This window comes from Pan troglodytes, chromosome 2 (genome assembly GCF_028858775.2).
Source record: "Pan troglodytes isolate AG18354 chromosome 2, NHGRI_mPanTro3-v2.0_pri, whole genome shotgun sequence".
Lineage (NCBI taxonomy): Eukaryota > Metazoa > Chordata > Mammalia > Primates > Hominidae > Pan > Pan troglodytes.
Window position 1 is genome coordinate 134,103,696 of NC_086015.1, and position 17,480 is coordinate 134,121,175.

The 17,480-nt window shown below is 39.2% G+C and overlaps 1 protein-coding gene across 3 annotated transcripts in view; it reads left to right on the forward strand.

Annotated features, from left to right (window-relative positions):
* Nucleotides 1–256: 256 nt before the first annotated feature.
* ATP2C1 (ATPase secretory pathway Ca2+ transporting 1) overlaps nt 257–17,480 on the forward strand; it is a 164,104-nt gene continuing 146,880 nt past the window's right edge. For all 3 annotated transcript variants that reach the window (XM_009446464.3, XM_001146246.6, XM_009446471.4), the window contains exon 1: nt 257–873. In XM_009446464.3, the coding sequence (XP_009444739.1) occupies nt 766–873 (108 nt within the window). In that variant the 5' untranslated portion in view covers nt 257–765. The remainder of the gene's footprint in view (nt 874–17,480) is intronic.

Genomic DNA, 17,480 nt, shown 5'->3' on the forward strand with positions numbered 1-17,480 from the left:
GTGGATTTGAGATAAGGATTCAAGGAGAGAAGGCTTTTAACTCAGAACAGAATCTGTTTGCAGCTATTGTTCAATTAATGTAAAGTATCTGGTTACTGGGCATGTTGCATAATGCATCACAGTGCAAGCCAAACGTTTTCAGTGCTGACAATGAGCTCCTTGATAACAATGAAGAGTGAGGTAATTTGTTAAGTTTTTTTTAGAAGTCCCCTAAAACAGTCTTCTCAAGACTGAATGAATCAACACTTTCGAGCTCAGACCGCAACTGAGCCGTGTGTCTGTGTGTGCGCATGATGATAAGAAATCTAGAAGGAAACTGGGAAAACCACATCTCATGCCCTGTTTAAGAACTAGAAAAAGTGTCAGAAGAATTAAAATTAAGCCTCACGAGAGTCTGTGGGTATGGAAAGTCACCAGCTAGCTAATATTAACATAGCTCGCAACAGAACACTGTTGCTAGAAATAGGACAGTCGCATCACTACCACTAAGCAATTTGCATTCTGTGGACCAGCCCCTGAATTCCTATTGCCCTTTGGGCATTGCATTTCTGGACGCTTCTAGACAGTGTTCATACTTGGCTGTCTGGTTTCACCAGGAACTCTACCCAAAAGAGGAAACAGCAAGGAGAACATTTGCTTTGTTTGTAGGAGGGAAGTGGTCGAGCTACAGACAAATCTTTAGGCATCTGAGGAATTGCTAAGTTTCTAATTTCATATGGTTGCTGACAAGGAGGTGCAGACAAGGACCCTCTTGCTTTCCTCACTATGGATAGTCTGTTGCCTCCATCTAGATTCTCTTATTTCAAAAAATATCCTCTCCATGCAATTAGGAGATATTTATCGACGCTGAGAAACCAAAGAGCCGAAGAACAGGTATCATTTTGTTTATATTATCTTTAAAATTAACGGGTGCTTGTTCCTTGTTGCTTTTACGTCGCTTAGTGATTTCATTTGTGCTGGTTTACATGTTTATAGGTACAGGTCAGATCCTGCTTGTGGCTGTTCATACTTGGCAATCAGAAAGCAAGCAGGCTTGTGAGAATTTATTTAAACTTGGAACATTCAGATACTGAGATTAAGCGGAGTTCTGTAATGAAGCCACATGCTTTCTTTCTTCTAAAGAGCTACTCTATCAAAGTTAAATTTTGAATTCTTTGATCATTTTCCAATGCCTCAGATACAAAATTTGACACTATTAATATCTCAACAAAGAAAGTATCAGACCCTAGAAGTACACTTGTCTTCTTGTATTTATGGTTATGTTTACATAGCCAGAATTTGCAAAACAAAAAACATTTTATAAACTATAATAACCTTAAACAGATCATTAACAAGCTATAAAGATCATTCAGAAGCAGTTGGTCATTTTTGTGTGTGTAAAAGGTAGGAGGTAGAGCACTGCCATTTTCAGTCTTTTTAGCCAATCAAAAGCTATGATTTCCAGCAGGAGACACTATCACTTGGGAATATAAGCATTTTAAAAACTGTTAAAATGTCTGATCACATCTCATTTAAAATCATGCAGTCATTTTTATGGTGTGAGATTTATATCATTCCATTTCTTTGATCTCCAAAAAAGACATTTCTAAAAATGATTTTTATGAATTTTACCAAATTGTTAGAAGAAGTAGCAATATCTGATCCATTTAAATCTAGTGATTCATTTAGGAAGAAGTGTGGCGGTGGTATACAAATGTGAAGGACAAATGTATAGCCATACCAAAGACCCAGCAGTCATAAATTGCTTGTGCATTGTGCTTGTAACTAGAACTGCAAAACTGTGCAGGAGATATCACCAGTGTCCTGTATTTTTTTCTCCTTTGTGATATGAGATGACCCACTTAATAAAACACTTCCAGGAAATGCAAGATAGGTTTAGCAGACAGAAAATCCTCTCATGACAAGTTTCCCAAAAAGGCAATGCATAATTTGGAAAATAAAAATCATTGCTACTGTTTGAGAGGAAACTGCCTGTATGCCCTGCTTTAATAATTTTACAAAGGCCAGAAATTCAAACAGACTCTGTTCACTAAGGGAGCTAGGCTGGTCCAGTTTATCTTACTTAGGCAAGGTGTCACCATTAAAAGACAAACCTCTTGGTTTCCAAGTTTCAGCCTGCACTTGCTTTTGAAGTAGAAAGCTAGAGAACCAAGTGGTAGGGCTGTGTAAGTTTTTGTTTGCCAATCTTTTAATGTTCACAGGCTTCTTTAGGCCTCATTTATTATGGGAGGAAGAGAGGTGGCTGAAAGGATGGGACCACAACTGTGGAATGTGAATTGAGTGATTTTTTTTTCTCTCAGTATTGTAAATTTTCAGAGATGTGGCTATATTGCTTGTGTAGTTCTATGGTTCTTTGTTTTTAGTTTATTGAAGAAGTATTACAAAATGCATTCAGAAGACCATTAGAATTTACATAAAACCTCTGACTTGGACAGGGTGGGTAGTCCCTTCCCCAGTTTACAACCATTTGGGACAACCCAGGAACAGCTAGGAGTGAGTATTATGCTGAGTTCTTAAATTCTTATATAAGTGAATTGAATAATTAAGAGAAATAATATATTTGATTTCTTTTTAAAGCCAACTACAGCTCTGCAGACCTAATGTCTCACAGAATTAGAGAAATTAGGTCAGAGTTCGTCATAACTAACCTTGAAAGCTTGTTGGGAAGTTATAAAGGAGGTTAATAATGTCTACAATCTTATGACCTGCATATTTGTTGCCTCTAATCCTTACATTCTTGTATAACTGATCCTTGATATAAAAGTGAAGGGATTGAGACTTAGAGCCCTTAAGAGCCCTTGCCCATGCAGCTAGAAAGTACCAGAGGAAGATGTGAATTTCTATCTCATGGCTTTAAATTTTATCCATTTTACCACGCTTGATCCCTGAACAATCTAGTAATAGCAAAATATCAGCCTGCTAACTTTTCTCCTTGAGAGTATTTCTAAAATTTCCTATATTCACATACCACTGTCATAATTTTTACTGTTTACCACATCTGTATGATTAATTCCTCAATATTTTTCTGTATTTATACTTAAATCACATTATTAGAGTTTATTTAGAAAAAAAGTTCATATCATGACTGTAAATGGAAAACCATTGTCATTAGCCGTAAGTAAAAATAATTAATAAAAGCAAAATAATATTAAATTCTAGGTAGATACTATTGCCTGTAAAACCTCCAAGCCTGAAACCTGCTCATTTGTTAATACGGAAGATTAGCTTTTAAGAGAAAGATTAGAGCATCCTAGGAGCCAACTGAGAAAGTTTCCTGGGTGAGGATGGAAAGGAGTTAAAAGGTAGATAATGTTTTTCAATCCCAAATGATTCAGCGTTATTGAATGTAGTGTCTGCATGCCACTTAAAATCTTCTCCCACCTCACTTAGCGCTGCTAGGTACCAACCATGTTGACTTCCACATACTTGGGGAATATTATAACAGAACACCATCTGCTTCTTTACTTTTGCACATTTAAATGAACTCCCCCCTCTAGCCTAGAATTCTCTCCTTTACTTACGACTTGCCCTCCTGGAGGTCTCCTGTACATCCTTCAATACTTGGATTAAATGGGCTCAGTGAAAAGCTTTCTCCAGTGCTGCTGGGAAGAATCAAGTCTTCCTTTTCCAAGATATTTTGTTTGCTTCAGACACAGCTCTTACTACATTCTATGTAGTAAATCATGTGATTTCATGTCAATATTCGTGCACACATGCACACATGACACTGGATGTTATCTTGTTCTTTGTTCCCTGAGGCATACTGGAGCCTGGCAGATACTGGTGTAAAGGTGACCCACACAACAGGCAGAGGGTACACACTGGATTGACTGTGACACAGACCTCCTTTGTTGTTTTTACTAGGCCTAGAAGTTCCCCATACCCCTTTTCTGTGGTCCAAATTATGATCATTGTTACACTCACCTTGTTCACATATGCTTTATTGTTTAAAACTTCTCCTAGTGCTCTTCTCGCACTTGGTGTCATACAGACAAGAAGATTTGACACGAGGGTTGATTTGTTTGGTAGCTTTTTCTGGTGGTGGTAGTGTTATTCCTGTGATACAGCCATCAATAGGTTGGTAGGTTATTTATCAAATTGAGAACAAATATTTCATCCTTTGCTTCCCTAGATTCTCTTGCAGCAAGTGTTTCACAAAGCCAAATCCCCACATATGTAGAAGATTAACAGCATTAATGAGATGAAGATGCTGAAGGTTGGGAAAATTTGTTAACCTTTCTCTCAGAATTATTCAAATGGTGTGGTAGTAACAGTGGTGGTGGTGAACGTTGGGCAGCCTGAGCCTAAATGGAGTCTCAGATGAGTTTGAGTAGGTGTGCTGAATGCACGCATAAGGGTGTTTGGTTTCAGTTATTTTATTTTGGTCTGAGGGCAACATCCAGCACCTGGCTCAGATGTTGGTGTCTAGTTTATAAGGAATGAGTGAGACTTGCAGGCAATGTTCCCCTAAGTACTAGAGACTCAGCAGCCTGATCTGTGGCTCAGGTGATCAAGCAGGACACTGAGTGTGGAAGGGAGAATTTGCTCCACTTCTGGGCTGACTGTAGTCTAGCTTTAGCCTGGAGATGCCTGCCAAGAACCAAATACCTCATGAACCCCTGGGGAGTACTGCTCTTAGGGGCCAGCACCCCTGGGCTACATATGGGTGCTAGCACCAAACAATGAGAAGACAGTTTGTCAGCTCATGTGGGACAGCCTATTCTCTCTCCTTGGGTGAGTTCCTCTATTCCCATGGTTTCAAACACCTATTTGCTGAAAACTCCCAAATGTTTATATCCAGAGCACTTCAGCCTTGCATCCAATCATCTACTTGATATCTCCATCTGAATGTCTTGTGAATGTTGCAGACTGAATGTGTCCAAAGAGAACTCCACAAGCTCCAAACATGCTCCTCCCCAGGTTTTTCCATCAATCAACACAAAAGCTCAAACCAGAAACCTGGGAGTCACCTTGGCACGTCTCTTTTTCCCTTTCTCCCCCTTACGTCCCCTTCCTAATCCTTTAGTAAGACTTCTAAAATAGTTATTGAATTCTCCATCTTCACCCTTCTAATCCTGCCAACCATCCTTTCTTACTTGAACTATTGCAATAGTTTTCCAATTCGTGTCTCCATGTTCACTCTGGTTATCCTACAATCTGTGTCTCCTGTAGCAGTCAGAATTTTCTGCTTTAAATGAAAATCTTATTTTAGCTCAATGCAGGGAATATGATATTATTTTGTTTTCTAGTTTAGTCCCAGTGCTAAGCATAAATCTGGCACATAGATGATAAATTAATGTAATTGAATGGAAGAAGGGGACTTTGTAAGTATTAGAGAAGCCGTGGGGCTGGAGGGTTCATGGGGCTGAGGTGTTTTTATGCAGGTAAGGGTAAGAGATGGTGAAAATAGGGTTATTATCCTTAGTAAGCAGAGGCTGTTGAGATCTAGGGGAAATCATGTAGAGGAATTTATTTTACAGACGTGAAACTAGTGTCACAAACTAAGAGATTTGCCCAAGCTCGCATGGCTCATCTGTGTCAGTGCTGGGATTAGAATTTGGTTCGCTTGACTCTCATTCTGTTATGTATAGTGAACCCCTAAACAGAGATGTAGAAAAAGGCCATAGGAGAAAAAAACTCTACAGGATGGGTTCAGAGAATAGGTGATGCCTGAGGGTCAACTTGTCAACTTGTCAATAACAAATAAGACCTTTTGATGAGAGACTGAGGCAGAGCAGAGCCTGCTCTTTTTTGCCTTGTCCCTCAACTTACACTGCCCTTCAGCAGCCTCGCCAGTCTGAATCCCCACTTCTATGTGTCCCTGCAGGAGGAAAGCCGACAAGGAGTCAGAAAACACAGGCCAGCTAATTTAATCTACAAGAATTTGGGATGACCTGTACCAATGTCTCGCTCTCTTGAACAGAGATTTTTTTTTTCTGATTGAGAAATACCATTCAAGGGCTGATCTGACAAGTCTTGCCTGTTTAACAGTGAATCTGCTTAAAATGAGGAGAGTGGTCTTTGGGCCCGGGGGCATGTACTGTAGCTACATTTTAATTACAGAGTAGAATCAAATTTTGTTTTGGAAGCTGTTCTAAAGTTTCCTTTCAATGGCTTAAGAAAATGTTTCTAGTTGGAACGGGATCACTGGATTTTTTTTTCTTTGCTGCTTTGTTTCTTAATGAATGCTAACCTCAAAGTTGCATTGTTAAATAAATATTTGAATTTAATTTGAATTTTAGAAACTTATTTCTGCATTTTGGCTCTCATACTTACTCTGAATGATACTATAAAAATTAAGAACTCCCCATTCCAAAGAAAACTATATTGAGATTTCCAAGGCTAAATAAGGATTTGAGATTGCTGATGTAGGCTCTGATTCTCTAGGTAAAATGATAGACGTTTCACTACAACTTGATTTAAGAAATGTTTTTAGCTCCATAAAGTCAGTAAGTTGGTTATATCTTGAGTATATACCAAAGCTATTCATTGTAAAAAGTCTTTTTGAAAAGTCATGAAATGCTATCCATTGTCAGTTCAAATGATATCTGAGGGGAAACTAAAAGTGCTTCTCCATGTCCCCCTAGCCCCATGCTTATGATCTTTCATTGGCTTCCATTTGCTTTTTGGATACAGACAAAGCTCCCTAATGTGGAGGGGTTTGTGTGGTCCAGCTCTGATTCTCTCCCTGCTGCATGTTGACCTTGCCCCCTGTGCTTGTGCTTGAGTAGAAAAAATTTCAGTCCTTCACAAACAGGAGGAAAAGATTTTCCTTGTAGAACTTAATAAATGTTATCTCATTTATACCTAGTGTTCCATTATTGGAACAATAAGCATGTGGGAGTTATTTACATCCTACTGCTCAAGGCCATCGCCAAGGTCTGATTGCAAAAATTCAAAAAATTGCAACTTTGGGAACAAATGGGTTAAGATAGAGGACAGAGAGTCTATGCCACTCCTGTGGAGGAATTTGTATAATTATATATAGGTAACATTGACAGTTAAATTGTGACAACATGAAGTTGAACTTTAATAATTCTGATTATTAAATGTGACATTAAAAGTGGAACTATTTTATTATGGTAATGACAACCTTTTCCTCTATCTGAAGGGAGAAATTTTTTTAATGAGCTATGTATTTACCAACAAATAAAAAGCTACCAATGGTTTTTCACATTATCTACAAGATGCCTGAGAGTTATCATTGATAGCTTGCATAAAGATAAATGGCTTTCTAGTTGTCAGCAACCACCCTCATGGTCTTTCTGTCTCCCAAATATGTCTTCACTCTCTAAGAAAATATCACCATCCTGATATTTAGGCAGAGGCCTAGGTTCATCTTTGGTGCTTTCTGCTCCCTTAGTCAATATTTAATCTATCACCAACTCCATTCAATTCTACCCCTAAATAACTCCCAAACCGGTTGGTCTACTTCCCTCTTTCACCACCCTAGCCCAAAGACCGTCATTACTTCTTGCCTGAAATACTGTAATACCTTCCTCATTGGTCTCCCAGTAATCCACACTACAGTCAGAGAGGTCTTCTGAACACTACCACCTAGCCCCATGCTTATGATCTTTCATTGGCTTCCATTTGCTTTTTGGATACAGACAAAGCTCCCTAATGTGGAGGGATTTGTATGGTCCAGCTCTGATTCTCTCCCTGCTGCATGTTGACCTTGCCCCTCTGTGTTAGTTAGGGTTCTCTAAAGGGACAGAACCAGAGGATATTTGCATATATGATGGGGAGTTTATTAGGAGAATTGACTCACATGAGTCACACGATCACAAGGTGAAATCCCACAATAGGTCGTTTGCAAGCTGAGGATCAAGGAAGTCAGTCTGAGTCTCAAAACCTCAAAAGTAGGGAAGCTGACTGTGCAGCCTTCAGTCTGTAGCCAAAGGCCTGAGAGCCCCTGGTAAATCACTGGTGTTAAGTCCAAGAGTCCAAAAGCTGAAGAACTTGGAGTCTGATGTTCCAGTGCAGGAAGCATCCAGCATGGGAGAAAGATGAAGGCCGGAAGACTCAGCCAGTTTCCTCATGCCACTTTCTTCTGCCTGCTTTATTCTAGCTGTGCTGGCAGCTGATTAGATGGCGCCCACCCAGATTGAGGGTGGGTCTGCCTCTCCCTGTCCACTGACTCAACTGTTAATCCCCTTTGGCAATACCCTCATAGACACATCCAGGAACAATACTTTGCATCCTTCAATCCAATCAAGTTGACACTCAATATTAACCATCACACCCCCTGTTCTCTGAACCCTAGCTATAGCACCCTTCTTCTATGTATGCAAGTTTTCCTGCTACTTCCTGGCTAGGGCATCTGTTCCAATAATCATCTTTCTATCCTCCCTCAGTTAGTATCTACTCTTCCTTCAGATTTTAATTCAATATTAACTCCTTTAGAGCAGCCTTTTCTGACTTTTCCACCTTGCTTCATTACATCCTTTGAAGGCACTTGGTAACTGTCCTTTGCTGTATTTATCCTAGTAGCAATTTCACATCTTTCTGTGGGGGCTATTTGATTCCCGATGTATCCCAGGTGACTAGCAAAGTGCCTGACAGATGGAAGGCACTGAATACAAGTTTGTGGAATTAGTGAATGTGGGGAGTAGGGGTGTAATGAATTCCATCTTGAGACTGAAGTACTTGAAATAATCTTGAGACTCTGTGAGGAAGATATATGACTGCTTTTGTATATGTGTTTGTGTATGTGTTTTGTAAGAATCTTAGGGCTGTAGTACCAGAATGGCTGAGTGATTAGGGTATTGGACTTAAGAATCATAGGGCTAATTCATGAAGAAAGATAGGTATGCATTTGGGAGGTTCCGGAGGAAATAACCATGACCAATGGGTAGAATTGCAGGGAGGGGTTATGATATACTAATAAAGATGAACTTTCTAAAAATGGAAGGTAAAGGAATGAATTATCTTCTGCAGAGTGCAGGGGTGTGTGACCCCTCCTTAGGGGATGTTGTGGCAATGGTTTCTGCATCATAAAAGAGAAGATTGAATGACTTATTAGGTTCCAGCTCTGATATTCTAGTATAATAAGCAATAGAGAGATGAACAATTCAGATATTTTAGAAATAAGGAGAAGGCAGAGGGCATAGATGTGTAGTTAGAATTCCCGTTTTATTTGGTTAGTGGTAAATACTCCATAGTCTTAGCATGTTGCTCTAGAGTCTAAGACCAAAGAAGACAGAATCAAATGCCTTTGGTGATTAGAGTAGCATGTAATTCTCCATCAAGGTAAAAAACAAAAGTTACATCTAGCAAAGACCTCAAGTGAAGAGCTATGTACCTGTGACTAGCTTTTCTAAGCCTAATCGACCACTTAACTACTTCTAATCCATAGTTTGTAAGTTATCTAACCCCTTCCAGTATAACGATAAATAGCTAAATATACATAGCAGTCATTGATAAATGGGGGCGCCAAGAAATTTCAGGTTATTTTGTGGCACTTTAACCACTGTTGTTTTTTCTTCTTCTTCAATCAAGCCTCTTTTACCTTCAGATTTTCTTCAATGCAGTCAGTGCTGGCAACTTGCCGTTTATTATGGTCCCTTCTGAAGGTGTTCCATCCTTCTTGTCCACAGCATCACAGCAGTGAAGTGTCAGACAAGCCTAAGAGACACCTGGACCCTGGGTTGACTTCTGAGCTATTTCTAATCCTTTCATTTACTTTAAAATTGTTCTAACCTACTGTGCTCAGGTGCCTTTGAAACATGGGAGTCAGTAAATGGATGAATATCAAAACTGTTGCTTTGTCTTTGAAATAAGCACATTATTAGAATAAGAAATTGAATTAGAAATCACAACAAATTACAAATTCGAATGACAAATATCACAAGCATCAAAAAAATCTAGGAAATAAGTGTTTTTACCAATTAAAAGTTAACAGATGCATCCTAAAATATTTTGTTCCTACATTGTGGGGGCCACACGGTCTTTAATCACCTCCTCATACAGTGATGGTTTTTAAATATTCTGTGAAGAGATAGTAGAAAGATAATTTGGATACTGCCCTAATACAGTTAATGTATGATTATTTTTCATTAAAACAAACATAAAATGCAAAACCCTTTTCTGTGACAGTGTAGCTTTTTATAAAGATTCCTAAATTTGCTATCCCATTCCATGTTTTAGATAGTTCATCTACAACACTTTGTTAGCTTTTGTTCAGAATGAAAGATGACATGTTTTTGCACCTTGTACAGACAGTCCCATGTCTTGACAGAAAACAAAATGAAAATACCCACATATGTTGTACTGCTCGTGATTTGCTGTGAAGAGAGCAGGAAAAATGTTGGAATTATTTCTTTCCTACTCACCCTAAAGGTGGCATATTAGTAAGGCTATTTCAGGAGATACAACTTGGGTTATGCATTCAAGAATAAAATATTTTAAATTTGTATTAAATGCCTTATATGTGTCAGGCACTTGACAAGGTGCTTTACGTATGTTGTAATTTATTTCTCATAATAACCTTGCAAAGTCAGTGGTATTATCCCCATTTCGTGGGTGAGAGAACTGAGGTTTCAAGAGGTAAAGTAACTTGCTACATAGCTCATAAATGATGACTCTGAGATTTTAGCTCCAGGTTTGTCTGTCTGACCTCAAAGCCCAATTCATTCCCTCATACAGAGATACCTCCCATAGATAGGATTCCTTTCTCTCCTTCTTCCCTTCACTCCTTCCTTTCTTACTTTTTCCTTCCTTTTTTCCTTGACCTCAGATTTTCTCTCATTTATGAGGATAAAGGAGTTGAAAATAAAACCATCATAACTATTGTGTTTGGAAGATACCTTAAATCTTTTATAGAATGAGAAATATAGGTGGAAATACAGGTTTTTGCAAAGTTTAAAGTTTATTCAATTTGGGAGACTTTGTTTAAGAAAAAGAATATAAAATCTGTATCAGGTTTCTCGACATGGTGTGGTGGCTCACGCCTGTATTCCCAACACTTTGAGAGGCTGAGGTGGGTGGATCAGTTGAGGTCAGGAGTTCAAAACCAGCTTGACAACATGGTGAAAGCCTGTCTCTACTAAAAATACAAAAATTAGCCAGGCTTGGTGGCATGCACCTGTAGTCCTAGTTACTCGGGAGGCTGAGGCAGGAGGATCACTTGAACCTGAGAGGCAGAGGTTGCAGTGAGCCGAGATCACGCCACTGCACTCCAGCCTGGGTAACAGAGTGAGATCTTATCTCAAAAGTCTGTATCAGGGTTCTCTAGGAGGTGAGGTATTTATTATGGGAATCGGCTCATGCAATTATGGAGGCAGAGAAATTCCATAATCTGCTGTCTATAAGCTTGAGAACCAGGAAAGCCAGCAATGTAATTTATTCAGAGTCAGAAGGCGTAAGAACTGGGAGCACTAATGTCTGAAGGCAGGAGAAGATCAATGTTCCAGTTCAGAGAAAGCAAATTCACCCTTCCTCTGCCTTTTGGTCCTATTTGGGTTCTCAGTGGATTGGATGAGGAACGTTCATACTGATGAGGGTGAATCTTCTTTACTCAGTCCACTAATGCGAATGCTAATCTCTTCCCCCAAACACCTTACAGACACACCCAGATATAATGTGTTTTTTTATTTTATTTATTTATTTATTTTACCAGCTATCTGACCATCCCTTAGCCCAGTAAAATTGAGACACAAAATTAACATCACAAAATTGTCAACATTAAAGTAGATACAAAGTGAATACTTATTTAGAATGGAAGAAGAAATCACAACAAATTACAAATCTGAGTGACAAATACCATAGGCATCACAAAATCTAGGAAATAAGTGTTTTTACCAATTAAAAATTAATGAATACACCCTAAATGTTTTGTTCCTACAATGTGGGGGCTACAGGATCTTTAATGACCTCCTAACACAATGATGATTTATTTTTATTTTGATTTTTTAATTAAAAAAATTTTTTTTGAGATGGAGTCTCGCTCTGTCGCCCAGGCTGAAGTGCAGTGGCGCCATCTTGGCTCACTGCAAGCTCCACCTCCTGGATTCATGTCATTCTCCTGCCTCAGCCTCCCGAGTAGCTGGGACTACAGGCGCCTGCCACCACGCCTGGCTAATTTTTTTTTTTTTTTTTTTTTTGTATTTTTAGTAGAGACGGAGTTTCACCGTGTTAGCCAGGATGGTCTCAGTCTCCTGACCTCGTGATCCCTACTCCTTGGCCTCCCAAGGTGCTGGGATTACGGACGTGAGCCACTGTGCCTGGCCTTTATTTTTATTTATTATACTTACTTATTCACTTTATTTATTTATTTATTTATTTATTTATTTATTTTTAGTAAGAGACAGGGTTTCAGCATGTTGGCAGGGTGGTCCCGAACTCCTGGCTTCAGGTGACCTGCCTCGGCCTCCCAAAGTGCTGAAATTATGGGTGTGAGTCACCGCACTTGGCTGATTTTTTAAATATTCTATAAAGAGATAATAGAAAGATAATTCAGATACTCCCCTGACATAGTTAATTGTTTTTCATTAGAGTCTAGAAAGGTTCCATTGCCTAGCTTTTGGCTCTGTTTCTCCTTTACTACCCACATACTTCAGGTGCTGAGCACCATAGGACATATTTATATGAAGATTTGAGCCCAGTGATTTAGTACAGGTAGTAGGGATATTCCTGTATGTCATTTCTCCACCAAAACAGTTAGCAATAACTTAACCATGCACAGGCATGACTACAAACCACAATTATATAATCCACTAAATCCAAATGAAATCTAAGGGTATCCCCATCTCAACTTTCTTTGAGCCAGATCCAAGACATACCTATGGCCACTTCAGTGCCACCTGATAGGAGTAGAATTGTGAAGGAGGGATAGTCAGTAAAAAGAGTGCTCTCAAGCCAATTGCAGTTAAAACATATTTTGCAAATTTTTAATGAAACATAAGATTATGAGAACAATGCTAGAGAGTCTTTCTCAGGGCCTTAAAGAGGGTTCTGCAAGTGAGGGACCTTGAAGCTTAAGCTTTGTTGGCTTCCAAGAAAACCCAGCTCTGGAGGAAAGGTGTAACCAAAAAAAATGGTATTACACTATAATACACAAGAGTCCATGCCATATAGCGCTTCAAAAAATGATGTTATATGAGATCCTATTCTGAGCAGCTTCAGCTCCCAAACTCATTGAATGAAGTAGAGGATGTTCTATTCAGTATATTTTATAAATAATATGTTGAAGATATAGATGTTCTGGTACTGCTAAAACTCAAAGGTCTCAGACTCCTCTGCCACCATTTATATTCAAAAAAGAATTATTTGCAAAGGGATTCTTTGCAAATACAAATAGATCTCTATACTCCTATATTAGTCTAATTAATATTAAACACACCATTTACTATTCTTCCAAGCAGACCAGTTAACACACACACACACACACAGAGAAAGACTGTGTTATTGCTGTTTAAGATCACACAGTGGAAAAATTAAAACGTCACTAAAGAAAGATAAAGTCTTTAAGAATTCATTAAGACGTAATCAAGCTTTTGCAAACTCATGTGTTATTTGCAATTATAGTATAGTGATATGGTTTAGCTGTGTTCACACCCAAATCTCAATAAACTGTATCTCCTAGAATTCCTAGGTGTTGTGGGATGGACCCAGGGGGAGGTAATTGAATCATGGGGGCTGCTCTTTCCCATGCTATTCTCATTATAGTGAATAAGTCTCATGAGATCTGATGGGTTTATCAGGGGTTTCTGCTTTTGCTTCTTCCTCATTTTCTCTTGCTGCTGCCATGTAAGAAGTGCCTTTTGCCTTCCGCCATGATTCCAAGGTCTCCCTAGTCATGTGGAACTGTAAGTCCAATTAAACCTCTTTTGCTTCCCAGTCTCAGGCATATCTTTATCAGCAGCATGAAAACAGACTAATATAGTAAATTGGTACCAGTAGAGTGGGGTGTTGCTGAAAAGATACCCAAAAATGTGGAAGTGACTTTGGAACTGGGAAACAGGCAGAGGTTGGAACAGTTTGGAGGGTTCAGAAGAAGACAGGAAAATTTGGGAAAGTTTGGAACTTCCTAGAGACTTGTTGAATGGTTTTGTCCAAAATGCTGATAGTGATATGGACAATAAGGTCCAGGCTGAGATGGTCTCAGACGGAGATGAGGAACTCGTTGAGAACCGGAGTAAAGATGACTCTTGTTATGTTTTAGCAAAGAGAGTGGCAGCATTTTGCCTCTGCCCTAGAGATCTGTGGAACTTTGAACTTAAGAAAGATGATTTAGGGTATCTGACAGAAAAAATTTCTAAGCTGCAAACATTCAAGAGGTGACTTCATCACTGTTAAAGACATTCAGTTTTATAAGGGAAGCAGAGCATAAAAGTTTGGAAAACTTGCAGCCTGACTATGTGATAGAAAAGGAAAACCAATTTTCTGGGAAGAAATTCAAGTTGGCTGCAGGAATTTTCATAAGTAGCAAGGAGCCTAATGATAATCCCCAAGACCATGGGGAAAGTATCTCCAGGCCATTTCAGAGACCTTCACAGCAGCCCCTCCCATCACAGGCCTGGAGGCCTGTGGTTTCATGGGCTGGGCCCAGGGTCCCTGTGCTGTGTGCAGCCTAGGGACTTGGTGCCATGTGTTCCAGCCATGGCTGAAAGGGGCCAATGTACAGCTCAGGCTATGGCTTCAGAGGGTGGAAGTCCGAAGCCTTGGCAGCTTCCATGTGTTGTTGAGCCTGCGGATGCACTGAAGTCAAGAATTGAGGTTTGGGAACCTCCACCTAGATTTCAGAAGATGTATGGAAACACCTGGATGCCCAGGAAAATGTTTGCTGCAGGGGTGGGGTCCTCATGGAGAACTTCTGCCAGAGCAGTGTGGAAGGGAAATGTGGAGTCAGAGCCCCCATACAGAGTCCCTACTGGGGCACTGCCTAGTGGAGCTGTGAGAAGAGGGCCACCATCCTCCAGACCCCAGAATGGTAGATTCACCGACAGCTTGCACCGTGCTCCTGGAAAAGCCGCAGACACTCAACGTCAGCCCATGAAACAGCAAGGAGGGAGGCTGTACCCTGCAAAGCCACAGGGGTGGAGCTGCCTAAGACCATGGGCACCCAATCTTGCATCAGCATGACCTGGATGTGAGACCTGGAGTCAAAGGAGATCATTCTGGAGCTTTAAAAATTGACTGCCCTACTGAATTTTTGGACTTGTATGGGCCTCGTAACCCCTTTGTTTTGGCCAATTTCTTCCATTTGGAATGGCCACATTTACTCAATACCTGTACCTCCATTGTATCTAGGAAGTAACTAGCTTGCTATTGATTTACAGGTTCATAGGCGGAAGGGACTTGCCTTTCTCTCAGGTGAAACTTTGAACTGTGGACTTTTGGGTTAATGTTGAAATGGCTTAAGACTTTGGGGGACTGTTGGGAGGGCATGATTGGTTTTGAAATGTTAGGAGATGATATTTGGAGGGCCCAGGAGCAGAATAATATGGTTTGACTGTGTCCCCACCCAAATTTCAACTTGACTTCTATCTTCCAGAATTCCCATGTGTTGTGGGATGGACCCAAGTGGAGGTAATTGAATCATAGGGGCCAGTCTTCCCCAAGCTATTCTCATGATAATGAATAAGTCTCACAAGGTCTGATGGGTTTATCAGGGGTTTCTGCTTTTGCTTCTTCCTCATTTTCTGTTGCTGCCACCATGTAAGAAGTGCCTTTCACTTCCTGCCATGTTTCTGAGGCCTTCCCAGCCATGTGGAACTGTAGGTCCAATTAAACCTCTTTTTTATCCCAGTCTTGGGGATGTCTTTCAGCAGCATCAAAACAGACTAATATACATAGTTTCTGAAACTTGTCTGATACTCTAGATAAAGATCATCTTTATGTTGATTTAAAAATTTTTTAACTTTGTTTAATCCCCATAATCATATGTTGACCTTTTTTGCTGAATTTTGCTCATTGAGAATGTATTGAAATGTCTACTTTTTTCATATATATCCTATTCTTAGCTGAAACTCTAGAATCCTCCTTTTTTTATTATATATGCATAATTATCCTTAAATGTAAGCAGTGCTTACAATTCTGTTCTGTACCATTACTATATTACCCAAGTTTACAACTTAACTAGATCATGGCTTATAAGTCATCTCAAAATAAATAAAGCAAATTATAGAAGTATTTTAGCCTTAAATAATGAAGACATAAGTTTGTTTCAAGTGATTAAATAGTGAGAATAGTGTAAAGCCATTTCACTAGCGTCAAAAAACTCCTTTTGCTCTGTCCCCAACATAAAATTTGTGTGTAATATACTTGAAATTTTTAGAGCCTCTGAAATGTTATACAACTTATTTTCTTTAAGGATAAAATTATTTGTTTGAGAAACCCAGTTTCAAGAAAATGGCATTTTATCCTTACTTTGTGAAGCTTCCCTACTCCTCTTCTTTCATCTAACTGGTGCTGCTAAAGCCTGATACACCTCAAAGAAGCATTGTTCCAAAGGTCCTGACCTGGAATAAGAAAACAAAAACTGGCTTCATAGCTAGGATGACAACTGTAGCTCCATTATCACTGAATTGCTAACTTTTGTTCTTATTCTCTCAAACTGTGGTTTTGCCAATGTGATACTCAATTACCTAAGAGGGGAGAAGTATGATTTCTTTATGATTTTAATACTCTTTCCTCTCATATTTTAAAATAACTGGTTTTAGGCCAATAAGTGTCTACTCAAAGAAATTCAAATCCTTATATAATTTAAGAATGCTGGAGGAGGTTTAAATATTCATATACGGTCATATTTCCATTTTATTCCACTTCACTTATATATACATAGCACTTAACAGGTAATTGTGTTTTTTATAAATTGAAGGTTTCTGGCAACCTTGCATTGAGGAAGTTCATTGGCACTATTTTTCCAAAATCATGTATTCACATCATGTCTCTATGTCACATTTTAGTAATTCTTGCAATGTTTCAAACTTTCCCATTATTATTATACCTGTTATGATGACCTGTGGTAATTTTTGATGTTACTATTGTAATTGTTGTGGGGTGCTCTGAATCATGCCTGCATTAGACAGAAAACTTAATGGATAAATGTGTGTGTTCTGACTTCTCCACTGACCAGTGATTTCCCCAGCTCTCTTCTCCTTGGGCCTTCCTATTTCTTGGGACACAATAGTACTGAAAGTAGTCCAGTAATAACCCTACAATGGCCTGTAAATGTTCCAGTGAAAGAAAGAGTCATACATTCCTCTCTTTAAATAAAAAAATAGAAATGATTAAGCTTAATGAGGAAGCATGTTGAAAGCTGAGGTAGGCTGAAAGCTAGGCCTCATGCATCAGTTAGCCAAGTTGTCAATACAAAGGAAAATTCTTGAAGGACATTAAAAGTGCTACTCCAGTGAACACACAAATGATAAGAAAGCTAAACAGTATTTTTGCTGATGTGCAGAAAGTTTGAGTGGTCTGGATACAAGACCAAACCAGGCATAACATTCCTTTAGGCCAAAGTCTAATTCAGAGTA